The 27,096-nt window shown below is 36.3% G+C and overlaps 2 protein-coding genes across 11 annotated transcripts; both read left to right on the forward strand.

Moving 5' to 3' along the window:
• Positions 1-522: 522 nt before the first annotated feature.
• On the forward strand, positions 523-21,600 carry shroom2b (shroom family member 2b). Of its 9 annotated transcripts, XM_046858077.1 has the most exons (12): positions 10,898-10,983; positions 11,895-11,906; positions 12,967-13,103; positions 14,369-14,455; positions 14,691-14,708; positions 15,016-15,123; positions 15,241-17,560; positions 17,910-17,992; positions 18,462-18,944; positions 19,477-19,642; positions 20,176-20,448; positions 20,570-21,600. In XM_046858077.1, the coding sequence occupies exons 4-12, from the start codon at positions 14,388-14,390 to the stop codon at positions 20,840-20,842; spliced, it is 3,792 nt and encodes a 1,263-aa protein (XP_046714033.1). In that variant the 5' UTR covers positions 10,898-10,983; positions 11,895-11,906; positions 12,967-13,103; positions 14,369-14,387; the 3' UTR covers positions 20,843-21,600. The 9 variants fall into 9 exon arrangements, with proteins under 9 accessions (XP_046714030.1, XP_046714031.1, XP_046714039.1 ...); XM_046858076.1 differs by lacking the exon at positions 11,895-11,906 and having other exon boundaries at positions 10,874-10,983; XM_046858078.1 differs by lacking the exons at positions 11,895-11,906; positions 12,967-13,103 and having other exon boundaries at positions 10,872-10,983.
• A 92-nt stretch (positions 21,601-21,692) lies between these two features.
• Positions 21,693-25,886, forward strand: LOC124391484 (claudin-34-like). Of its 2 annotated transcripts, none has more exons than XM_046858084.1 (2): positions 21,693-23,057; positions 23,859-25,886. In XM_046858084.1, the coding sequence occupies exon 2, from the start codon at positions 23,976-23,978 to the stop codon at positions 24,756-24,758; it is 783 nt and encodes a 260-aa protein (XP_046714040.1). In that variant the 5' UTR covers positions 21,693-23,057; positions 23,859-23,975; the 3' UTR covers positions 24,759-25,886. The 2 variants fall into 2 exon arrangements, with proteins under 2 accessions (XP_046714040.1, XP_046714041.1); XM_046858085.1 differs by having other exon boundaries at positions 21,693-22,997.
• Positions 25,887-27,096: the final 1,210 nt, after the last annotated feature.

Raw genomic sequence — 27,096 nt, forward strand, 5'->3', positions numbered from 1 at the left:
AATCACACATATTATGCTGTGCACTACTGACAGTACACTGTACAGCTGTGTCCATCTTGGTTTTAAAAATGCACAAGCATTGTGAAGTAAAGTCATATAGTAATTTTTTTTAGGTTTGTCCTTATGGCTTTGAATCTTTCCCTGTTTTTTTATTTTACAAGACAAATGACAGAACAACAAAAATATAATGTAATAGGGTGAAATTGAGATGAACAAAGTTGACCATATGCAGTTTTTAAGACAACATGATGACGATAATGGTGATTATTATTATTTAAAAAATGTTATTTGATGCAAATAATAAATAAAAAATATATATATTATCAAATGTCTTACTATTAATAATAAAATGTATTTTTATGCTATGATTTTTTTATCATTAACTTTATTTTTATAAACAAAGGTCTAGCGCTGCAGAGAATGTAATTGACCCACAGGGGGCGTCTGAGAGCGCTCGAGAGCGCTATCAGTTCCTTACGGGTTCTTCTCACAAGTGTCTTCTACGTATAACTGACTTATACACACACACAACATCCAACAGTCGTAGTCTAGCAGCAATTTAGCGTTAGTACAGAGGGATATATTTCAGTAGGCTCTGAATCTTTCAACAGTGTGAAAAAAGGACTACAAGTAATTTGGATACTTTTTCTTTATGGATTTGTACTTGACGCTCATTCATGCAGGAAAGAGGAGTTTGTATGACCATATGATGGAGCATGACTGAACGCATGCAGAAGTTACTAAATCAACATAACCATGATAATCTGGTGTCTGTTAGGCAGTGTGGGGATGATGCATGGAGTTTCATTTACATTTTTTCGACTGAACTTTTGAATCAGTTTTAGAGCTGATTGCTGATTGGTAGTTAGTGAAAAGTAAAGACTTATTTACTGTATGATGGACATATTTAAAAAACTTTATCATCTGCCATAAAACGTCATCATTCCATCTCGCCATGGAAGCTGTAGGTGCATGTCCACCATTTGGAGCTCCATCAGGAGAACCCAATTTTAAGACCAGTAAAGACAGGGACACATGGAGAGCCATGGAGAAGCACGCTCCTCCAGATGAGGAGAAATGGATGCTGGTGGATGTTGTTCTCATTGGAGGAGGTCCATGGGGATTTACTCTGAGAGGAGGTCTGGAATACCAGGAACCGCTGATTATTACAAAGGTACATCAGGATATCATAATCATCATATTTGTGTTTTAGTTGACTTTTGCTACATATACTTGGAAAATGATTGGAAAAGTCAATAAACATTTATACTAAACAATTAATATAAATATAACCTTTAAACGATCCTTAAAATATATCATTAGGGACATTTAGTATTTAGTTTTATTTGGCCAGCTTAATAAACACAAATCAGGACAATATTACACCCTTAATGCATACTTGGTTTGTTTCTGTGTGAAAGTTCTTAAGGTTCTATGTATAACCTTATTTTATTTAGTTTGCAACTACTTACTGTAACATTCATTCTTGAAGGACCCAAGTCTTTTTTTTATATAATAATACGGTGTTATTATGAAAATCCCTTAAAACCCTGGTTTGTTCTAAGTAAACTATATAAGAGGGCTCATTTGGAGAATAGAGTGTCCTTTCTAAAAATAATATCCCTAGTAGACTCCCTTAAATATAAGTCTTAAACACCTTGTATTTTGTCCTTAAAGTTTACACAAAGGGTAGTATTAAAGTTCTAAAAATACTTATCCTTTTCTCCAAAACCTTTATTTTGTACTCTTTTAGTGTATACAGTATATAAGTGCTCTTCTTCCTTTGACAAAAACTGAAGGATCTCTTTTTCCAGAGGAATGCTAAACAGAGGTTTTTTTTACATTCTAACTGAGTGTTTGAGATACATTAAACTCTTAAAGCATCCAACTAATATACTTGTTTTACTAACATATAACTGCAAATAACAATTCTTCCATAGGCATTTCATTCACAGAAACTGCACAATAATTCTGTTATATTAATGTAATTTAGGCTGCATCCTGTAGTTACATGCAGGTAAAATTGCATGCTTGTTTATCTTTTGAAGAATACTAACATTGATTGACCATACTCTCTGATCTTATCTTTAGGCTCTACTCTTTGTATTTTTGGCTCTACTTTTCGACGTGGTCCATTTTTTATGGACAGAAACAAAACATACAGGGCTTTGACTGCCATTGGGCAAAAACATTGCCTTGCCTTTTGTTTTGCAAGTATGCAGTGTATTATTGACAGCAATTATCACGCTTTAATACCACCACACTGTTACATTTTTAAATCTGACTGGTCATATCATGGTTGGAGAATAGCTTTTACCCTCCGCTATTAAAATGACCAACAAACTCTAATACTGTCTCAACGCAGATTAGAACTGCCAACTGACTTTGTTATACATTTCATACATATTTGCATCTGTTAACACTGGGACTGCACAGTTCTTAATTTGCAGAACTCTTAATACCATTGTACTCTGTACGATTGCACCTTAGTTGCACGCTATATATCTTTGCATATATACATGCATTTCTGCACACACTTGTATATAATTAAAACTTTCTTATACCTCAATTTTACTTTTCCCTCCTTTTTCTTCTTACTGTTTAATATTTAATATTTAATTTCTGCTGCGGCTTCCCTGTAACTCACTTTAGAATTTAATTGTACAAACTGTACATCTGTACATATGACAAATAAAACCTGAAACTTGGTTTATTTTTAGTAGCAGCATATCTGCCAATAGTTTGTACTTTGTGTTTGTAATGACTGTTCTTTTCATGCATTTTGTTTTTTATAGTTTTTTTTGATACAGGAGCTTAAATGGTGGACTTTCCATATAATCTCAAAAAACTCTTAAATGTACACCTGCACATTCATGCAGTTATCAAATCAGACAAACCAGGGTTGCAGCAGCCCAATTAAAACAATTTGCGTTCAGATCTAACATGAGAATGAAGAAAAAGTGTGGCCCTTGCAACTTTGATCATGAGTATTTCATAAGCTTCTATTTCATCAATCTCCTGGGATTATCAGAAATAATAGACTTTAACTATTATCTATATTCAGATTAGAAAACTTATTAAAACTAGACTGTAGGCACATACCTTGGAGAAGTGTTTGGAGTAGATTTGCCCTGTGTTTAAACATAGACCTAAACATCTGTCACATATACATTACAGCGAAATTATTTCTTCACATATCCCAGTTTGTTTGAAAGCTGGGGTTAGAGCACAAAGTCAGCCATGATACAGCACCCCTGGAGCACAGAGGATTTAAGGGCCCAAGAGTGGCAGCTTGGCAATACCAGTGCTTGAACCCCCAACTTTTAGATTAATAACCCAGTACCTTAACCACTGAGCTACCACTCCCAGCCTGTGCTTTTTATTGTTTACTAGTTTCCAAGGTATTTAAACATGTCTATTTTTAGTGAAAAGTCTCTATGGAGAAAATTTGAGAGAGAACAGTGGCAGTAACTGGCGAGGATTCTGAGCAATGCTCTGAACAACACTCCTCCCACAGTCATCCTTTCATTGCAAGTTTTTAAAGGACTTCTGAGTGAGTGAGAGAGCTATGTAAAACTCAAGGTGCTTGGAAGTCCATTGACTTGTACTTTAAGTAATGACTAATTCTATGATCATAACAGGACACATGCACTTGCAGGAACTATGCATTGCTAATGGTCTACACTCTATATAAAACTCAAAGTTTATCATCACAGTCTTCTTTTTCTCCTTCCTCTTTCAGCCGCTCTCTTTAGGGGTCACCACAGTGGATCATCTGTCTCCGTACTACCCTGTCCTCTATATCTGCCTCTTTCAAACCAACTATCTGCATGTCTTCCCTCACCACATCCATAAACCTCCTTGGTCTTCCACTTTTCCTCCTTCCTGGCTGCTCCAAACTCAGCATTCTTCTACCGATACCATGTCCCTCCTCTGCACATGTCCAAACCATCTCAATTGCACCTCCCTCACCTTGTCTCCACAACGTCCTACATGCACTGCCCCTCTAATAAATTTCATTTCTAATCCAGTCCATCATTAATGCCACTGTCTCTAAACAGTACAACACAACACCTCACCTTAGTCCTATAAATGTTCCCTTACACTCTTGCAGACACCCTTTTATCACAAATCACTCCTGCCACTCTTCTCCACCCACTTCACCCTGCCCTCACTCTTTTCTTTACTTCTCTAACACACTCCCCATTACTTTGCACTGTCATCCACCTTTAGCACCTCGTCTCCCTGCAACCGCACTCCTCCACTGCCCTCCCACATGTACTCTGTCTTACTCCTTCTGACTTTCATTTCCCTTTTGTCCACGCACCTCCACCTCTCCAGGCTCTTCTCAACCTGCTCCCCACTCTCACCACAAATCACAATATCATCTGCAAACCTCATAGTCCATGGAGACTCTTGTCTGACCGTGTCCGTCAACCTGTCCATCACCACTGCAAACAGGAAAGGGCTCAGAGCCGAACCTTGATGTGATGTCTGTCTGTCGTTCCTACTGCAGTCACTGTTGCACAGTAATGAATGAATACTTTGTAACAGTATGGAGTAAAGGCAAAATAAACAGGCTGGTTGTAGTAAATATTCCTGACATATTTTAGAGGTTTTTTTTACTGGAAACCTTACGTCTGATATAACATTTCAGTCTCTTGTTACATTATTTGCATATCAATGTTTTTTTAACTGAAATTTGAAGTGTTTGCAAAGAAGCTTACAAATTTACAAAATGAAAAATAAGTAATATTTGTGAGGACATATAGGTTTAAAACCACTGTATAATACACATTGACAATCTATCTCCATTCTATTTTGCAATGTATAGTTGTACGTACAGTATATCAGGCAGATCTCTCACCACAAAAACACAGGAGGCCATGCACTGTAAAACTCGGGCCCCTGCAAAGGGTAGGGTTGCAATGTGGTGAATTTTTAACCATTACATTCAGGTTGCATTTCAGTCTGTCTGGGAAGGAGAGTGATATACTGTTTACTTTTGTGCTATTAGAAAATGAAGGAGTTGTGAATTTGTCATAGCCTGTTGCTCATTTAATTGTCTGATGATACAGCAATTCTAGCCTGGCACCCACATTAATGTCATGTGCTAATCTGTGACTGTGGTTTATCTTCCCTGTCAGATAACTAGGACAACTATGTTAAATGAACAAAAAGCGGTTGCAATCATCACTGTGGTTCAGAGTGGAACTGTATCAGCAATGACCAGAGTTTCCACCAAACATCAGTCAGCTAAAGCTCTGTTTTGTCCAGTGAAAATAACATATGTCAGAAATATTTAGTTCTTTGTTTTTGTTCTTTTCTGTCATAAACATATAAACCCTACCATAATTTATTTTGTCAGATCACTTAGTTCACTTTCTTACTAGTTACATCTAAAGTTAGCTTTGCAATGCATTTGGTTGCCATGTCAGCTGTATCACCAAACGATTTGTGTGTGTGTGTGTGTGTGTGTGTGTGTGTGTGTGTGTGTGTGTGTGTGCAGGTTGAGGAGGAAAGCCGAGCAGCATTGGCCCAGCTCCAGGTCGGTGATGAGATTGTCAGTATTAATGCAATTCCTCTGAGCGGCTACAGAAAGGAGGCTATCTGCCTGGTTAAGAGCTCCTTCAGAACTCTGGCATTGGGGTTAAAGCGGTAGGCCCTGAGCCTTAAACACTGTGACACTATGCCCCTGGGTCTCATACACATTCATACACTTTATTGTTATGATATGGTTTAAATTAGAAGTAAGGATGTGAAGTGGTTCTATATTTTCTTATGGCTGCCAAAAGTTCTTGTTGTTAATTAATGTTTTATAACAGCAGTTCTGACACTAATACAAATTGTACGTTTAGGTTAATGTGCATTTTCTGTAGTACACTTAGACAAGGATTTTTATGGTGTACTCTATAGAATTTTGTGGATAAACATTTTTAAATATATAATTTGTTTTTGATATGCCGATGTTTTCTGTAAGGACATATATGTTTTGTACTTTTGGAAAACTCTCCAGTGATTGCTCACTTTGATAGTCAGAGTTGAAGCTGTTTCTTAATGCTTCTTTTTCCAACATGGCAAAGTATTAAGAATAGAAAGCTTTGTGCAACCAACTTGCTTCATTAGCTTTCCTCATGGGCTTTCCTCATGGGCATTCCTCGTTAAAAATAACAAATTACAGATAAATGTTTGACCAGTCGCACTTTAATATATACAAAAAATCTTAGAATCGACGAACTGTTGTTTAATAAGTCAAATAAAACACTTTGGGACATGCTATTGGGATCCAGTAAGGGCATTACATCATCCGGATTCAGATGACTTTTTTACAGAAGTATGCCTTATGTTTTATATTTTATAAACACAATGGCAAACCCCATTATAAACCTTTCACTACCTGAAGCCATTTTCTTGTTGAATGTTTTTTTCCTTTGATCAAAGTGTAAATCACAACATTAGACAGAACAAAGAGTTCCTCCATTAATTATTTCCATGATTTCCATGTTTTTATTCCAAGCCGCAATGTAAGCTGATGTTAAAAAGCAGGATGTTTTGGTGAAAACTGATCATTAGTGAGCTACAGTGGACCAGCAGATGTTGTGTTTATCCAATACAATAAGGAATTTCTTTAAATAGTATGCGTGTACACCATTATGTGGTACTTTATTGCTATTCTTTCCTAAAATGAAAAAGGGCAACAGGTGGTTTTAAAGAAACATTTATTTAAAAAGAAACTTGTCTTATGCTGAGTCATAAGAATAGCAAACTAGATCCAATGCTTTCAACTACATGAACTACTGATGGAGGAAGAAAGTTATATATAAAGTGAATTCATGCTTAATCCAGTAGCAATCTAATGAATAGGCTAATATTTTAGATAACCCAAGTCACATTTTTTATTGCTTTTTTTTATACTGGAACATTTTCTGACATATTTCCATACTTAAAAGAATCTAGTCATTAGAATGAAATACTCATTTCATTGTGCAGAAGATTTTAGGAGAAAAAACATTATAGAACGTTTAATCAAGAAGATGCGATGCATCTTCTTGATTAAACAAACTATACTTTATTTCATGTTATAAAATATAAATAAAAAATTTGTCTTAACAGATTTTTTTATGAACTTGTTATGACTAATTTAATCAAATATTTAGTACTCATTTACATATCGGTTGCTATAACTACTCTGAATGTGACTTGTGAATGAGAAGGCTTCACTAACCCTTCCACGTGCTTCAGTCTTTTGCTTATTTTACTGTTATGTTAGACCAGAGTAAATATTTAGTATTTGAGTTTGAATATAGAATTGGACATATAAATTTGTTCTCAGTCTCTTATTTTTATAACTTCCTTATACATCTTTTCTGCCAATGTATGCCACTGTGGTTGTACACTCAGGCTGCCAGAAACGTCTGGTCAGTGGATTATACTATTATATAGCACAGTTGAACAAAGGGGTCCTCCTTATTCTGTTAGAGTGTATGTCATTTATAAAAGAGGCCTGATAGGCTACCATTGTCCACCATCACCATGGCTTTGTCATGCTGATCATTGTGTGAAGCTTCATGGTCCTAGAGCCAACGTGAGGCTGAGGGCATTGGAGGCCCTTTAAGAAACCTGGCTTTTATTAGGGACGCCAGCAGTCTAATAAAAAATAAATAATGACTGTATTGTCATAAAAATGTGTTAAATGTAGCTATATGCCTGAGACAAACCTTATTTTATGTATTAAAAACAACATTTGTAAGAGTAGCAGTTTAATTAATATATATATATTTTTTGTCATTAGAAGAAGTCAAGAAGCTTTTATTGTCATTTCAACCATAAATAGCTGAGACAGTACACAGTAAAATAAGACAACGTTCTTCCAGAACCTTGGTTCTACATGAAACTACATAACAGAGCACAGATCTAAAGACTAAAGTAAGTTCTCCTCACCACATAAAGTGCATCGTGTGCAACTTGGTGCAAGACAAGACGGTGCAGACAACACAAGACAGTGTAGAACAAATACACAAAAGGGCTGAAGACATGGACATGGATGTGTGAAATTAATATTGAGTGTGTGTTTGAGTTCAAATTTGTAGCAGCTCTGTAATACACAACTGAGTAAGTGTGTGTGTGTGAGTTTCAGTTCCAGTTCAGTTCTGTGTTGAGGAGCCTAATGGCTTAAGGGAAAAAAAAAACTGTTGCACAGTCTGGATGCTTCGGAACCGCTTCCCTGATGGTAGGAGAGTGAAAAGTGTGTCTGAGGGGTGTGTGCTGTTGGCTTTGTGGATGCAGCTTGTGGTGTAAATGTTCGTGATTGGGGAGAAAGACTCTGATGATCTTTTTAGTTGTCCTCACTTTCCTTTGTAGGGTCTTACGATCTGAGACGGTGCAGTTCCCAAACCAGGCAGTAATGCAGCTGATCAGGATGCTCTCAATCGTCCATCTTTAGAACTTGGTCAGGATGGGGGGAGGGAGATGGGCTTTCCTCAGCCCTTTTAGAAAGTAGATATGTTGCTGGGATTTTTTGCTGATGGAGCTGATGTTGAGTGACCAGGTGAAGTTCTCAGCCAGATGAACACCAAGAAATTTGGTGCTCTTGATGGCCTCCATAGAGGGTCCATCAATGCTGCTCTGTGCTCTCCTAAAGTCAACCATCTCTTAACTTTTGGCAAGGTTCAGAGACAGGTTGTTGGCTCTACACCAGGCTGTTAACTGTTGCACCTCCTCTCTGTAAGCCAACTCATTTTTCTTGCTGATGAGACCCACCACGGTTGTGTCATCAGCGAACATGATGATGTGGTTCGAGCTGTGCATTGCTACACAATTGTGAGTCAGCAGAGTGAACAGCAGTGGGCTGAGCACACAGCCCTGAGGGGCCCCAGTGCTCAGTGTGGTGGTGCTGGAGATGCTGTTATCATTCTGGACTGACTGAGGTCTCCCAGTCAGGAAGTCCAGTATCCAGTTGCAGAGGGAGGTTTTCAGGCACAGTAGGCTCAACTTCTCAAGCAGGTGCTGAGGGATGATTGTGTTGAATGCTGAATTGAAGTCTATGAACAGCATTCATACATATGTGTCCTAATTGTCCAGGTTAGCAGAATGACCTTTTCTACAGTTAATTATTGTAATATTATACAGCACCATTAGAAATGTGTTTGTTCTTAGTGTCTCTTAGTGACCACCATAGCATGTTTACTTCAGCATAATTACTGGTAACTTGATGACCAGTGTTACAGTGCATAGGATACTTGATATACAAGCTTGAAGACAAAGATTCCCATCATGCCCAAGTTCTTTGTTACTGGACAGTTTGGGCCATCTAGTGGTAAAAATACTGAACTCAGCATATTTGCTGTTAAAATAACCTAAATCTTTCTGCGAAGGTTTTCAACTAGATTAGGGAGCAAGGCTGTGGCGATTTTGTCCATTCAGCCATAAGAGCATTAGTTAAAATACGTAATTATATCAGGTAAGGAGGCCTCAGCTACAGTCAACATTTCAGTTTATCATTAAGATGTTAGGTCCGAACTTGGTGTAGGCCATGTTTTTATGTCGCTGAGTTTATGCTCAGATGTATTGCCATGCTGGAACATGTTTGGTGATCTTCTCCCAAGGAAAGGAAATTTTAATGCAACAACATTGAAAGACATCCAAGACATCTGTGTATTTGCTATGCTATTTACTATGTGGCAACAACTTATGAAAGGTTTATGTTTAGGGTGGGATGTCAAGTGTCCACAACTGTTTGTCCATATAGTTCATCACAGTTGATGGTATATGGCATCTTTTTCATGCAGAACATCTAAACACTTACAGTATTTGTGGATCAAGGACCAAGGGCTTAAATGCATGACCCTCTAAACCAGTAGTCTGACAGCTTTACCACTGACTACTTCTTTTTACTGTTTGTGTACAAACAGTACTTGTACTGTTTCATGTTACTGTTTTGTGTTAATGGTGCCCTACCATGGACTGGCGTCCCATCCAGGGTCAATTTCTGTCTTTCTTCTTGTGGTTCTGTGATAGGCTCAAGATACACTGTAACGCTGAACAGGCTTACTAAATATGAGTTAAATAAAGTATATAGAATTAGGATAGACTCACAGTTCATTGTAGGGCATGCATACAAACATTCAAACCAAGGGGGCAGTTTAGTGTAACCAATGCATCAGAAAGTTTTTTGAGATAGGAGGAAACCCAGTTAATCCAAGTCAACCCACATAGACACTGAGAGAAAAGGGAAACCGCAACCCAAACTGTTACACCAATCCAGTAGCACATACAAAAGGCCCAGTCAAACACTGCTTCCTCTATTGACTTTGCACATAATATTACTCACTAAGTTATTGTTAAGTAACACATCCACTAACTGCATAAATAGTTGTTCAGATCGCACAGTCGATCAGATTAAATCACTTATATATAGCATTGACATGTATTACAATTTTAAAGAACTATCAATAGAAACATATCAATAGATGGTTACATCCTCTTTTACTCATAAATATGTCCAACTATGAGGCTTTGTAATAAATGATTATACATATTACATAGAGGACTTCAGCTTTAGAAAACTCTCTTGATGCCTTTGCTCAGAATCCAATTACAGTTAGCAAAGCTGGACAAACCTGAGTGTGGGGGAATCAGTGAAATTTCACAACTCAAAGAGTAACCTGACACCGAGTATGCATTAAGCATAATGTAATTCAACATATATCCTGTAAAACAAACATGACCAGCATATTCCTTCAATGCTGCAGGTGTGGTAATCGAATAGGACGGTTATATTTTACCCCCCTGTGCACTAGGGAAATGGTTGGTGCCATTGCCTAGGTGAATACAGTGGGCAACCCGGATTGGCTGTTGTGTGTGAGCCCATTGTTTTGGTGGGGATTTTTCAGAACAGAGAAATCCGGTAAAGGGCACTAACTTGTCTGAGTACATTTAAGCCAACTTGTTTGGAGGAACTAAATGAGCCATTTAACTGAGCAGGTATTTTGTCTGATTTAATTGCATGCCTGATGTAACAGTGATAGTAATGCCTTGGTGGGAAAGTATTATAGGCAAATATAATATATCTGTGATTCACTTTTTAATGTTTGTGCATGGGTTGAGAAACCTTTAATGTTGTTTAATCTATAAGTTATGCCATGAGATATTTCAGATATTTATTAATGATTATCATTGAGGTGATAGCACTGTGTATTAAACGTAAAATTATATATATATTTAAGGCATATGGACAATGATTGTGTAATTTAAGGACAACCCAATTAACTCTTTCAGCACAACCCAACTGGACACTTTAACTGTAGTATGCACTCAATATTTTTCCACAAATATTAGCTAAAATTAAAGCTCTTAGATAGTCTATTACATGACATTTAATAAGACATTCTATGCCATCTTTAGATGGTCTGACACCTGTTTTAGTACACACATGCTTCACTTAAGTAGAAGTACAGATACTCATGTTTTAAAAGACTTTGGTAAAAGTTAAAGTACTGACTATCTTTTTTTATTCAAGTTAAAGTAAAGAGGTTTGTGCTCTGACATGTACTTGAGTAAAAAGTAGCCATTAATATTACCTGTTTTAGTGTCACGCTGGACCTCATGTCATATTAATAATAGGGCTGTCAGTTAAGCGAATGATTGTCACGAGTTAACTCAGGATTATTCGCAACATAATCGCACATTTTAATCTGTTCTAAATGTACCTTAAATTAATACTTTGTTTTTTATACTCTAATCAACATGGGCATGGATAAATATGGGTGCTTTATGCAAATGTATGTTTATTATTAGTGAAACCATACTCAACATAGAGCATGAAGACAAAATATTCTTGTAAATGTTTTAAAGTAATTATGGTGTTTTAAACTACCTTTGCTGTTTCAACACAGATGGTTAATCAGGTAATACCGAAGAAACTGTACCTCTTCTAACTTTCATATGGATTACATAATCAGAGAAAATTTGTTTTCGATGTGAGGCAAGTATTGACTGAGAGTTGTTTTATTTGTGTCTGTGAAGAGAGATGACAGAAAGCACACCCTTTCTCTTTTCCTAATTTTACAAAGGCACAGCTTTTTGTTGTTAATCTGAGTGTATACAATTAAGAATAGACCATTAAAGATTCAGCAATGATGTATTGCTCTTATCTGTATGATTAAAAAAAGAGTAATTTAAGTTCATTTCAGTGATATAAGGAAAAAATGAGAGTTAATTGTGTGCATCATGGCGGATTTTGGTGCTGATTTGAGACTTCAGTAAAACAAATGTTTACTGATTAAAAATTATTTTTCGGTGGAGTTTATTTATTTGTTAAATATCTGAGTAAAGAAAGGACCTCGTGAATAAACGTTTTGCGCTGAAGGTTTTAATTTTACCACTTTTATGTTTATTTATATCTTTAATAAAAATGGTCAAACATTAATCGAGCATTAATAACGTAGTGCCGCTAAAATATATTTCTTGCAAAGTAGCCACCTTTTGATTAGATTACTGCTTTGCACACTCTTGGCATTCTTTTGATGCCTACTTTGAAGAACCTACAATATGACATATTTTCAGTTCACTTTTTTGTTATGTATATAATTCCACATGTGTTAATTCATAGTTTTGATGCCTTCAGTGTGAATCTACAATTTTCATAGTCATGAAAATAAAGAAAACTCTTTGAATGAGCAGGTGTGTCCAAACTTTTGGTCTGTACTGTATATATAATATATATAAACCTTTTGGTCTGTACTGTATATATAATATATATACAGTACAGACAAAGTTTGACACAAGGTGTGTCCAAACTTTTGGTCTGTACTGTATGTATGTAGTGCTGTAGTGTATGCCAGGATTTTATGTGCTCTTTTGCCATTAAGCTGTGTTGTGATTATGCTAGCATTTTCTGTCTGCTGTCTCTGCAGTTCTATTCAGCAGTTTGTCCAGGCTCATGTTTGCTCTGCATCCCACACACAGGCTGCTGAGGCTACCTAAATGATGACTTTGTTAACCTGTTACCCTTCGGCACAAATTTAACCATCCACAAAGACATCTAAAGGGTTTTCCCAAACCGCAACACAATTTTTTAAAGATGAGTGTCCCTGTGCATTTGGGTAGGTAGCCTTCCATTTGTGCAGTGACTTTTTTGTCACTTGTAACATTTATAAATCCAACATGTTTATGAGCCAATCAGAGAAGCAGATTATAGCACTTGTTATGACAGGACACCCTCTGTTGCTAGATCTAAATCTCTTGCATAATCCTCGTATTGACCAGGGGACGGACACACACACACACACACACACACACACACACACACACACACACACACACACACACCCCACACCTTATCAGTCGCCCATTTAAAGTTTATGGATTGCATAGGTAAAAGGTGCTTTTCACTTGTCACATGTACATTACTGCACGGTGAAATTCTTTCACATATCCCAGCAATAGATCTTTGCAAATCCCAGGTAAAGGGGTGTGATCCTCCTATTGTGCAGCGTTGTGTTGTTTATTTGTGTGTGTCTGTGAGTGAGGGCGGGAGGAAATAGGGGGTAGGGGTTGATTGTTATGTTGTCCAGCCTACATTTTACTTGACTTATTGTCCTGAGTGTAAGGAGTTTTGAGTAGGAATGCATTAAGATTTTTAACTCCATATTGATCTGGTATTTATGTGAGTCAGGGTAAAAAATGTTGTTAACTGTGAGTTATGCAGTACACTGCATAATGTACACTTAATTTTCTCCCCAAAATCAGTTGTGAAGACAATGATAGGCACCTTCTTTATCTTTTTAATGCTGTTTCTTATTTTGCTTTTGGAACCAACTGGAGAAGATCATTGTTCTCTGGATCCATGGCAAGTTCTTGTGCAGAAACAACAGGACCTTTTCTTGTATAAGATGAATTTGAAACATTTAGATCTCTATGAGGCATGTAGTTTTTGAGATACTCTCAGTGCAAGCACTCAGACAACAAACATTAACTATTTACTGTGCTCTACTACTTTGAATGTCAAAGTACACAAGACACAAAGTACAAAGAGCAAATGGCATTTACACCTTATGTGGACAGTGCCATGGTTTGGTGGAGACTGGATCTTAGGACTGCCCCCAGGCTTTAAAATACCTTTTGCACTTCAGTGTATTAGACATGTGTCTAGAATCTGTCTTGACATCTGTCCAGAAATCCAGTGATGCTTAAAAACTAATTTGTATAGTTTCTTGTTCACACACTAAATCACACCTTAATGTTAATGTGGAAAATCCCTTAATTCCTAAGAACATTCAGTTTTACAAGGTAAATAAGGTCTTCAAGGATGTGGAAATGTTGAAATGTATACATGCTTGAGCAGTTTCTCTTCCTCTATGCTGTACAGGAATATTATAATTCAAACAATGCCTGCAGAAAGTGACATTCACGTGGCCAGAAGCTTTCTAACGAAGATTGTGCAAAGTTCAATTAGGTATTTTGTAATAATTGGCCCCCTGTCTAATTCTTCCATGAATCCCACATAAATCCCCAATGAGAGTCACATGAGGATGTACTGTGTAGTGTAGTGTCCCTTATACTCCATGTGTAAACAAAAGATTACACTGATTCTCAAGATTTACTGGCTTCTTTGAAACTAATGCAAATCTTTGCAGTGGCATAATCTAATAATGTGTTGTTTTGTCTTCCGTATTTTGAATGCTTCTCAGAAAAAAACAGGTCAAAGGGTAGGTGTGTTGCATGTGTTTTTAAGGATTTGTCTTGTGCGTTTAGGATATTGTTTCAAATATATACTTATATATCACTTATATAATGCTACATATAAAACTACATATTGGATTGGAATTCATTGCCAGAGCATTTTGCTGAGTTCAAAGTTTGCATTCTATTTGATTGGATAAAAAAGTGCATAAAAAAGCAAAAAAAAAAACGTTTATCTACAAAACATAATTCAATGTTTATGTAATGTGTTATGGGTATCACATATAACATCTTATAACATTATAACAGTTACATTTTCTGTTTACCCTGTAGGAAGAATGAACCTTTATGCAGACCTCACTCATGGCATTCTTCCAAAGCCTCTGAGAATTCCTCAGAGGTTCAAGATACTGGTGTGCACATGTCAAAGTGTGATGCAAGGTAAGGTTACAAAAATTTCTATCAAAACCCTATTGTGTTGTGCTTTACTGTGGCCTTTTGAATGTAAAATATGTTCAATTGTCTCTCATAAAGCAGCATTTCTGCTCATTCTTTCAGTTCATCCTCAAATGACTTTCACAGTTGTTGGAACCAGCCAAATCTACAGCATAAATCATGCCAGTCCAGCTCATTAGGCAACATGGAACTTCTAGAGTGCTCCTCCAACACACATCACATTGGGGCAGAAAAGCATGGAACAACAAGAGGTGGTGATAAACATGACTCTGGATATAGAGCATTTTCCTCTTGTACACCTGAGCAGCATTTGGCAGAAAGAGTCTCTGCATCAGAGTTTATGTTTTATCAGGGCAGCCAAAGTCAACATGGCAGTTATCTACATATTCCTGTGAATAGTGAAAGCTGTATTAGCCCCAAGGCTGAGGACCAGGCTTGCTCCAGATTCTTTTCTTCAGAAAGTTTTAATATTAACCCTGTGTGGAATGTTCCAGAGAAGTTTTCAGCAGCTTACTTACCACCCCCACCAGGTCCACCTTTACAAATTGACAGTTTTACAGCAACTAAAGTTCATGAAAAGGGTTTAGGCATCCCATACTCGCATTTACCTCCTGTACATTCCCATCAGAAATCCCTTAGTAAAGTTATATACAAGCAGGATGATGACAACCACTTTACTGAACAAGGACTCCAATCACAGCATAGTTACAACCCACCACCTAGGAAAGGTTTTCTCCAAGTGCACCTTTCAGCTGAGAACTTCTTACCAAATGAGCTGAGTAGCACAAAACCTTATTCCTTATCTAGTAATGATGTAAGGCAAGGCCAGACTTGCTTTTCCTGTCAGCCTCAGCATCAACGACAGTGCAGTGATGACAGTCCCTTCTATCAGTATTCCAATAACACGTTTACACCCAAGATGCAGAGTTCTGGCATTTACTACCGCAGCCTACAAAATCTTCCCACTGATGTAGGTTTTCAGAAGCAAACTGGAAATGCCACAGGCTCTTTGTCTAGCACAGCTTATGACAACAGCTCTGATGGAATGGCTAATTATCGTTACTATTGCATCACTTCTGAAAAGCCCACACAAGAGATTTCAGAAGGAGTTGGAGTGCATAAATGGAGACCAGAATCAGATTATATCCATGCTAGCAGTGACAGAAACTCAGCAAAATATAAAAAATCAATACAATTAAAGTACCCTCTAACTTCCCAGCAGCCATCTGAGAACAGAAACTACAAATACACAGTCACTTGTCCAAAAATAGAAGCATCAAGTCCAGCCTTTGTAAAGTCTGGGAAAAAAGAGAAGGACAATCCATGGAAGAAGGATAGTGGAATTTCTAAAAACCAAGACAGCAAAAACACATTGAACCAACTGGCAGAACAGAGATACATTTTCACCAAACAGCATAATGATACCCAAAATGGCACTTTGATCTCCAAGAATGGACATCAAGTCTGCCCTCAGAAAACCCCATTGTTACATTCTTTAGCTCAGGAAAACAGGATTCTGGCTGAGAGTACCATGTTCACAACAAAAGGATGCACAGTACAGGAAAAACCTGATCCCATAAGTAGCAAGCAAGGGAGACGAAGTGACCGTTATGCCACTACTTTGCTTAATGAGATACAAGAAAAGAGAGCCCAGCTTCAAAAGAGCCGGAGTGCTGCTATCTTAAATTGTCCTGGAGAATTTGAGGAGGATTTATGGGTCTGGAAATCCACAGAGACCTCTACATCCTCTTCGGATGGATCTTTTACAAGCACCTACAAGGACCACCTGAAAGAGGCACAAGCCAGAGTTCTACAGGCCACATCATTTAAAAGGAGAGATCTGGAGCTTCATGGGAGTGAAACTTTTCAGTTTGGCACAAAATCAGCTTCAAACAATGGCCATGTCACCCGCATTGGGAGTCGAAAACGTTTCCCCTTGGACAAAAGGGTCCATTCTTTTTCAGAACCTGACAAGATAAATGAATTGGGTGTAGATGAACAAGCCACACAACAAGCAACTCTTGGCTCCTTTGTAGACAGATTTAAATTCTTCGAAGGAGCTTCTAAACCAACATTCTCCAAACCCATCCCAAAGAAATCCCAATTCAACTCTATTGAAAGCACTGGCAGAGGAAGAAATAGGTTTACTTTGCTTGTAGGTGACAAAGATAGAGAGCTTGCATCAAAACTGCAGTTTAATAATCACAAAAGTAACACCACAGCTAATGAGGGGCAACGACTGGGCACTTTTGCAGAGTATGAGGCAGCATGGAACTTCCAGAGCAAGTCAATAGTAGGAAGGAAATCTAGCAGATGTCACTCTGCAGAGAACATTTTGGATTCAGGCATAGAAGAAGGTAGCAACATGGTGTGTATCCATGAAAGGTCCAGATCCTCTCCTTCAGCAGATTTTCATGGAGAAGTAAGTTATTTTATTTTAGTCTCCTTTGTATATAAACTAGTCATCTTAACTACATCTATATGAAAAACATCACCTAAATCCTTGTTCCATTATGTTTATTGTAGACAACTTTATATATATATATATATATATATATATATATATATATATATATATATATATATATATATATATATATATATATAATTTGTTATTCTTGACATTCTTGAATTTAAGAAACATTCACTAGCATTAAGGTAGCTTTCCTTTCCTAGAGATTTTGCTTGTTGTTAATTGATTATTTCTTTGCTGTTGTCTTAATTTGGTAAACTTGTTGTAACTGATGTTTCCTGTCTTTTTTTCTCCCCAGAAAGTTTGTTTGTTAGCAGAGAAGCCTGGTGTAGAGTCTTATTCAGAACACGCAGTAGATCCAGAGAAAAGTCATAGTGACAGGTAAGAGCCTTTCTTAATCTTTCTGATTCAATATACCAAATAAGTTGTAACAATGCATGGATTTTGGACTTTCTTGCTAATGTACCTCATTTCAGATTACCACAGCTCTGGAGATTTAGTTAAAATTTATTTTAAATGTTTACCTTAGCAAATGTCTTTTTCTTCACTCATTGGCTATTTGGATTTTTAAAGATATTCATATTCTTGGAATCCTCTCTGGAAGGCAAACCTTGTGGGGTTAATTTTTTCATGCATTAATAAACAACACTGTTCATAGTTACATTGAATAATGTGTGTCTGTGAAACAAGTTTCTGTTATCACTTACATTGCCATTTAATTACTCTACCCTACTGGAAAATCTATTAACACATTCGGATTAGATTTTAGAGCAGCCCAATGGTATAATATTATATAATATGTATGATGTCTTGCTGTTTCATTCAACAAATTAACTGCTTCCCAATGTAGTAACCTGATTGAGAACACAACAGAATCCAGCGCAGCCAGGAAAAACATTCCCATGAAGACTGTCCATGCAGAAGGCAACTCTGATAAAGAAGCAAAACATTATCTGGTTCCTAATGAGTCACCTGGAGGCACCGAAAAAGGGCTTACACACCAGCTAACTTTACTGTGCTCCTTAGAGCAGCCTCCTTCTGTTTTCAATGCCATGCAGTTCAGTTCTTCAGAGGCCCAGAAGGTGGATAGCACAGAGACAGCGAGCCTGAGTGCAGCCCCTGCTGTCCCATCTGAGGAGGATGAGAAGAGAGAGGAACTAGCCAGAGATATAATGGGAATGGATAAGAGTCTAGTAGATATTTTGGATCAGAGTAAGATGAAGACCACAATGGACCTGATGGAAGGGATCTACCCTCAAGGAGAGCAGCTTCTCAAGAGTCTGCAGCAAAGGAGAAAATCAGCTTCGAAACAATCTCCCAAAACCACACAGAAGTGAGTACCTGCTGCATTTGTGTGTGAAAGGGGCCGATAAGTGATGTACAGTATGTCTTAGATAAATAACCTCAGTAATTTTGAATGACTAGGGCTAATTCAGCAGGGCAGTAGTGTACTAAATACAAGTCTGTGGATTTATATTTGCCAACTTTTACAACACTGTCCTCTACTGGAAAAAACTGCACATACATATGAAGTACTTACACTAATGCTTATATTATAATTTAAAGTAAATATAAGGCTTTTGATTTGTTAAAAGTTTTTTTTCCAATACTAACAGCAGCAGAAAAAAATTAATCTTGACGTTTTTTTTACAGAGGTACTGTTTATAATTGTTAAGTTATATAAAATTCTGTCATTAAAAAAATTATAATTAATCATTTTAATTATTAATAGAAAAGTTTAATGTATTTAAAAATGCCAGAGCTTCATTGTTTATCTCAATAAATATTTTACCTGTTTTTGCAATTTGATCATTATTTTTTTCCCACACATATCTGTAATTACCCAATATCTGTTTGATTTGCAGAGCTGATGACAAAATGGCTCCCTCAGCCTCCCTAGTGACAAACTCTTCATACTACAGCACTTCAGCTCCCAAAGCAGAGCTCCTGATTAGGATGAGGGACATGCAAGAACAGATGAAGGAACAGGGCTCTGAAGATGAACTTGAATATGATCTTTCCAGTAAGAAGGTACAGCAAATTTCCTAGCATTTACAAATGTGTGCAAATCTTTACCCATATAGTTAATAAGGCAAGACATAATTGGCGTTGTATCAGGCGTTGTTTTAATTATTTTGCATTTTTGCGACATTGCAATACTGTATATAAATAACAAAGGGTGCAGTGCTACTATATCGTCATCTGTGTTAATCTAGTACAATTCTGTAATGTGAGGCAACTCAGGGAGGCGTGTCTTAAGCAAAAGTTGAAAGTAACAAATTACAAAAATTTTACTCTTTAATCTTTATAATCATATAAACATTTTTTTTTTTACTTTTGTTAAATGAATTTAAAGCTGTACTCAAAATAAATAAATAAATTTATATATATATATATATATATATATATATATATATATATATATATATATATATATATATATATATATATATAAAATGTCCACTGTAATTAAATAGACATTTTAACTGCACAACTCTTGCAAACATAGCTCTCACAAATATGAAATATGGATGAACTCATGTAACTTTTGTATGTCCATGCAGCAGGAGCTAATTGACAGTCTAAGCAGGAAACTGCAGGTACTCCGTGAGGCCAGAGAGAGTCTTCAGGAGGACATGCAGGACAACAACACACTGGGTGAAGAGGTGGAGGCCACCGTGCAGGCCATTTGCAAACCCAATGAGCTAGACAAGTTCCGCATGTTTGTCGGAGACCTGGACAAAGTGGTCAGCCTGCTGCTCTCACTGTCAGGGAGACTGGCACGTGTGGAAAATGCACTTAATAACCTGGAGGAGGGTGTTTCAGCTGAAGAGAAGGTACAGCATATATACCAAATGATTTTTATTTCTGTTGCTAATAAAATGGTATTAGAGGGCAGACTTAAAATACTTAATCTAATCGTAATTTATTGTTTTGCCTGAATGTTCCTGTATGTAGCACACGCTGATAGAAAAACGGAATCTGCTGATTGGCCAGCATGAAGACGCGAAGGAGCTGAAGGAGAATTTAGACCGAAGGGAGCGCCTGGTGTACGAAATTCTGGGCAGCAATCTGAGTGAGGACCACCTTGCAGACTACCAGCACTTTGTGAAGATGAAGTCGGCTCTCATCATTGAGCAGAGAAAACTTGAGGATCGGATTAAGCTGGGAGAGGAGCAGCTCAAGTGTCTGAAAGAGAGCTTGCCTCTGGAGCAGAGAATAAACTACTGACTATAATTTTATTTCATTTAAACTTAGAGGTGACAGACTGGCATCTTCAGCACTATGGCACCTTTACCTTTCTGCTATTACACAAGTAATCTGTAAGGAAGTTACAGTGAATAGATCATCTATAAAATCAATTCAATCTGGCAAATTAAGCTGTTTTTTCGTTTTTTTATTAAATAAATATAAATGTGATTTTATTTTAGGTGCTGAATGCATGATGAGTTATTGCTCTGGATTTCTTAGTTCATTTGTGTGGTTTTGTTCTTTTTTAAAGGAAAAAGCAGTTTTAAAGCTTATATACTTTTACTGCATTAATGTGTGTGATCACCACAGGTAATACTTAACATTTTTATGTACTAAGAATAGAAAAACACTTACTTATTATGACCACCTAGAAGTCAATAATATATAACTGTATTATAAATTCTAAACTAAAACTTTGACACCAGGTTTTATTGAAGCTGCTTCTTCCAACAATTTAATTAATTGATGTAGATAGTTTATGTTCTATGCTTCTGAAACATACAAGTTTATCATAAATGTTTATTGACCCAGTAACTGTAAAATATTTTATTTGTAGATGTACATTATAATTAGTTTCAGAAAGTTTTTTATTCATACTGCATGTGCTAAAACTGTCCAGGGCAATAACATATACAGTACAGTTGTAGTTGATAGAGCTCAGGTTGCAAAAATGTTGTAAAGTTGACCTAAACTGGATTAATCTATTTTGCTGAATTAAACTAAAACTATGAACTGAAGTGAATTGAACTAAACTTATGTTGTTACTGAATTGGACTATTGATTTAAACTAAAATTATGCTTCTTTTTTGCAGGACACTCTTCCTTCTAGACCTTAGCTGGTGCACTTATGGGCTGTTCAATTATTTTTTTCTTCTTCTTGTTATTATGGAAGATAGAAAAACTACTGAATTAATTCAAGTTGTGTAATGTGCATTGGGAATATAATAATCTCTCCTCACAGGCAATTTCTTTTTTTTAAATGAAGTATTATATAAGAGTACATAAACAATATGAACGTGTAATACACCACCTGGCTGCTTTAATTGGAACACTAGTATAACTCCTCGTTTGTGCAATTATCCTGTAGCAGAAGCATAATGCATAAAATTAGGCAGCGACAGGTCAATATCTCTAGTTTATTTTTACATAAGAGTTCATAATAGGAAAAAATCTCAGGGATTTAATGACAGACAAACTATTTTTTAGAATATTTTAGAACCTGCTGATATCCTGAGATGTTTACACAGTAGGAGGAAAAACATTTTGTGAGTTAAACAACCATGCCACATCGCTGTCACTAAAATCAGATTATTTTCTTATTCTGATTTTTCATGTGAAAATATATATATCTCTTGACCTGTATCTACATGAATTTGTGTATGGGACTCCTGCAAAATGGTTGCTGATTATATAAACCCATGAATAGTTAGGGGTACAAATACTGACCACTGTTATATTGTCCAGAAGGTATATGTGTTATGTCATCAATATATAGGGTAAATAATAAAAAAAAAAACCCTACATATTGCACAAAGGAGTAAAGATAACAAAACACAGGTCATAAGTATGATGCAAACTTGGTTTCCCCTTACAGTTGATTCCAAATATTTCCTCATAGATTCCTGGCACTATGGACATGACAACAAACATATTTTAAATCCTACAGCCCAGATGATGTACATCAACATAAAACCACAATTATAAACATACATAGCATGAACTGAGGTGTTTAAAGTTCCAGGATTAAATGGGTGAAATATCATTTCAGCTTGTATTTGCATTTTTCTTTGCTTTACAGAACGAATGTTAGACCATGTAGACTTCCTATAATACCAAATTATATATATAAAAAAATATTAGCATCTAATTTCACATTCATTGCACCGATATGGTATATTGCATTGATGGTAGAAGAGTAATAATGCTTATCCCATGTTCAAGGGTTTTATTGTACATCACAAATCTTTACAAAGTCTGACCTTTACAACATTTTTGGTTTAGGTTTTATTGAGGATGTCATGCCCCACCATCTGGGAGGAGTGTGATTGTACAGTTAATTATTGACACGTATAATTCTTTTTATATTTACTCTGAAAGGCTGCTAGGAGGAAGTGAAGCTTCAACTGGATTTCAGGTACAGTGTTAAGTGTCCTAATCACAATTCATACACTGACATTGGACTGCTTACAGTGAGGTGAGCTTTAAAAAGTAATTTACCTCTGATTTATTTTTTTTCTGAATGGATTTTTGTTTAGTAGGGTTAAATTTGAGGCAGAATGAAAGATATGTTTCTGATTTGATAGTTTTGGGTAACAGTATTTTTTTTTAATGTTAAAAATATCCAATTTAGACTTAATTATTGAAAGTATGTTGTTTAGGTTTGGTAAATTCGCTAGATATATTTGGCAATTTGGCTACTTAAATTAGCTAGGTATATTTGTGTTTGTAAATGTACTTGATATATTAGCGAGCTGGTGACATTTTATAATTGACATGTTAACATGTTCTCTTTTGCCTTACTAATTTCTTTACTTTTAATTGAGCAAGAACTTCTATATCTGCCTATAATTTGTGATGTTTATTTCTTGATAAGTCCTGAATATATTTTCTTATTATGGAAAACTCTCCACTAGATAGACTGGTTATACATAATTTTCTAACTTAATACCATCTTACCTTTTATAATTTTTATATAATAAAATATATATTAATAAAGTACATTTAAAAGCATTGTAAGGCCTTTATGTCTACAATGACAAATGTTTATGCAAAATGTCATAGTAATGATTTGCTGTTGTGACGTACAATCAACTGATATGGGTGAAGTACAATACAGAGACTGTTGCTTAGCACAATTTCAGTTCTGTGGAGATTCTTTTTGTTGATGTATTTTGTTTACTTCCCTAAACAACCTTAGTTTGTTCCTGTTAATTTAACTGCCTATGATCATCCGCCTACCCCCTCCCTCTTATTTCTCTTTCTCCCTCTCTCTAAGGGATGTAGCTGGTGTGTTTGTCACGTTTCTTGGAAACAGGACAAAAGGGAACGGCTAAAAGCGAAGACATGTACAGAGATAAAATGGTGTACACTGCAGAGTAAAAGGTAGGGTATAATGCCATACCTGGCCCACACTGCCCATGCCCAGTTTGCGGGGTTTTGTGTGGGTGCAGTTGGCTGGATTCTTATAATTGTAGCCATCGGCTTGGTGGAGTGGAGAGTGTGGGTGGTATCCGACCTGTCCGTCATCACCTCTGGTCTGGCTTGGGTGGGCATCTGGAGGGTGTGCTTTTTCACCACCGTGCTTGTCACCTCTGAATACCAGATCATGTACTGCCAGCGAATGCAACTTACGGACCCTTATACTCCTAATGAGATTGCTGCTGCTCAGGCACTCATGCTGCTTGCCATTATCTTGGGATGTTTTGGTAATACCAGTGTCATTTATGGACTCAGAAACATCTACTTTGGAGTTGATGAGCTAAGATCTATTACAGTGGCTTTTTCCATTGGTGGAGGACTTTTGTTACTTGCTGGTGTGACCTCGTTCATTCCTCTTTTCTGGAATTTAAATGCTGTTGTGACTAACCAGACCATTGACTTCCCATCTAACTTCAACATGCCCCCAGCTCCTGATGATCAGTATGTTGGTCCGGGTATCGCTGTTGGAATTTTTGCATCCATCTTGGTGGTGTTGAGTGGAATAGTGTTTCTATCTTACAAGCTGCCAGCTGGACTGAGCTCCAAAATCAAACCATCTAGGACAAAGGAGAATCACTGTGAACTGAGTGAAACCTGTATGGCAGAACATGTAAAATCCGGACAAATGACTGGGCAAGGCAGAAAAAGCTGCCTTGGTATTGACAACTTGGCCTTTCAGTCCCAGAAGGATGGATGAATGTAATTTTAAATTTTTAAATGATAAACTCAAATAATAAATGTTTTGTAGTATGAGAATGCATTGACATGCTAGTATTTTTAAAGGGTCAAAATGTTTACAAGAAAAACAATATTAGAACATTAAAGTGTGTTGCCTTTGAGGTAGGATGATAATCAGGAAGTTATTCATAAACTTTCAAGTCTCTTGGGATTTTACTGTTGATGCCATATACACAATCTAAGATAATAATGTCTAATAAAACTTATGTTTTTAAATGTATTTTAGCACATTGATAATAAATGCATATTGGGACATATATTTTCATCTGTGGATAAAAGATATGGAGATTACAGAAAACCATGACTTCTGTGTAGGTTTTTATGTATAATTCTGTACAAAGTTATACCACATTTGTTTCGAATATTTGATTCTGATTGTTTAGAAGATGTAAATTTTTCATAGCAGCACAGATCGTTCCAGTCTAACAGTCAATGATAAATCTATAACTTCAATATATACTGGAGCTGATATAGGACAGTATTCGGGATGGAGAGCTTTACACATTGTAGATTCTTTGTAAGCTGGCAAATTGCTTTTTTTTTTCTTGTTAAAAAGAAAAATCATAGGATGGTGAGGGAATGATTGCTTATAATTGCTACAATGTAAGTGATCCTTTTTGAATGAACTACAATTCACCTAACTAACTACATTCTTTAATAGATGAAAATGACAAAACTTATTTGATATAACAGAAATAAATGCTTAAAACCATGTATTATTCTTTGCTTTGCTAAATTAGTTTGTTCAGAGACATTGCCCTGGGACTAACTGATGTAACCAGATCCAGTATTTTCAGTAGGGAGAAGAGATAAAATCCTTCTGAGTCATGCTCAAAGTCTAATGTTGGATTGTTTTCTTTATCTCTTTATAACAATGTTCCACATAAACTGCTTAATCCCTAGACAATTCCCTTGTAACTTATAGTAATTACTACCACATAAATACACATGCTGAAATAAAATGCTTCAGAATGAATAAGGAAATATATAAAGGGTTAAAATGGTATAAGAATTATATCTTATATTATACATTATCTTTACTAAATATTATCTGTTGACAAGCATGTTGGGCAGGTGAATGGTTTGTGGTTCTTTTATGTGTTTTAGAGGCATCACTAAATAAATTGGCTTACAATATGACACTAGCAAAAAAAGTGGAAAGAAAGTGGATTACTGGCATGGATACATATATAATACATAAACAAATACAGTATGTCAAGAACAATTGGGACCTGTTTGCGGTTTTAGTACAATAATCAATCAAAAGTTACTATAACTTAATAATAATAAAATACTAATAATAAAAGCTTCATAAAATAAGATTTCCTGCCCCTGAATCCTATGCTATAAGTGTGAGCTTTGAAGTTCATTCCATGACCCCTCTGGTCTCCCTGCTCATTTAAACCACAGTGGAGGATGGCAGCGGCAGGGCATGTGAGCACATCTTCACCCTTCTCATAGCGCCTCTAATTGTTAGCCTGGAAGGGCAGCATGTGCCAACCCAACTGTGTGTGTGCTCAGCACTGCGAACAGGCTGATGCTGGCAAAACAAAAGGCCTTTCTCAGCAGCCTGACTGGCTCCAAGGCAGGGGCAAGAATCAAGGCCTGTGATTTCACAAGCCAACTCATTTTGATGAAATGTGGGAGAAGTACTGTATGTATTTAAATTATACACACTACAAACACCAGATTCAGATACATCACAGTTATAAGAGGATACATTTTACCTTTTGAAGACTGTAAAAACTTTCTGCTGGGAAATCATACCTTATGACATTTCAGCAATTCTTTTATTTGTTTAAGCAGTCAACAATTTACATTTATGGCATTTTGCAGACAGTCTTACTCAGAGCAACTTACAGAAGTGCGTTGTCATCTTTATCAAAGCACATCTTTATGGCAGTTCGCTAGGGCAGAGACTAAAAATAGCATTTGTAAATCTAACAACTATGCCTGGGAGAATTGTACAGTATGAGAATTTCTTTTTTTTATACATATATATATATATATATATATATATATATATATATATATATATATATATATATATATATATATATATATTTTTTTTTATAAAAGGCTAATTTAAGTGTTTAAATGTGGTATCATGCAGCAGCAGCATATAAATGGTCACATATATGCCAAGATTGTGATTAGCAGAAAATCATCTCAGAATACAAAACACATAACACATTAAGGCTACAACAGCAGTAGACTGTACAGAGTTCCACTACAGTCAACAAAAAAACAGGAATTGGAAGCTTAGACAGTTTATGAATTGGAAAAACACCCCAAAT

Source organism: Silurus meridionalis, chromosome 9 (genome assembly GCF_014805685.1).
Source record: "Silurus meridionalis isolate SWU-2019-XX chromosome 9, ASM1480568v1, whole genome shotgun sequence".
Lineage (NCBI taxonomy): Eukaryota > Metazoa > Chordata > Actinopteri > Siluriformes > Siluridae > Silurus > Silurus meridionalis.

Coding starts and splice junctions, on each gene's coding strand:
- shroom2b (XM_046858074.1), top strand. CDS start 956: ATGGAAGCTGTAGGTGCATGTCCACCATTTGGAGCTCCATCAGGAGAA. Junction 19,643..20,175: donor ATGATCTTTCCAGTAAGAAG/GTACAGCAAATT, acceptor ATGTCCATGCAG/CAGGAGCTAATTGACAGTCT. Junction 20,449..20,569: donor GTGTTTCAGCTGAAGAGAAG/GTACAGCATATA, acceptor TCCTGTATGTAG/CACACGCTGATAGAAAAACG.
- LOC124391484 (XM_046858084.1), top strand. CDS start 23,976: ATGCCATACCTGGCCCACACTGCCCATGCCCAGTTTGCGGGGTTTTGT.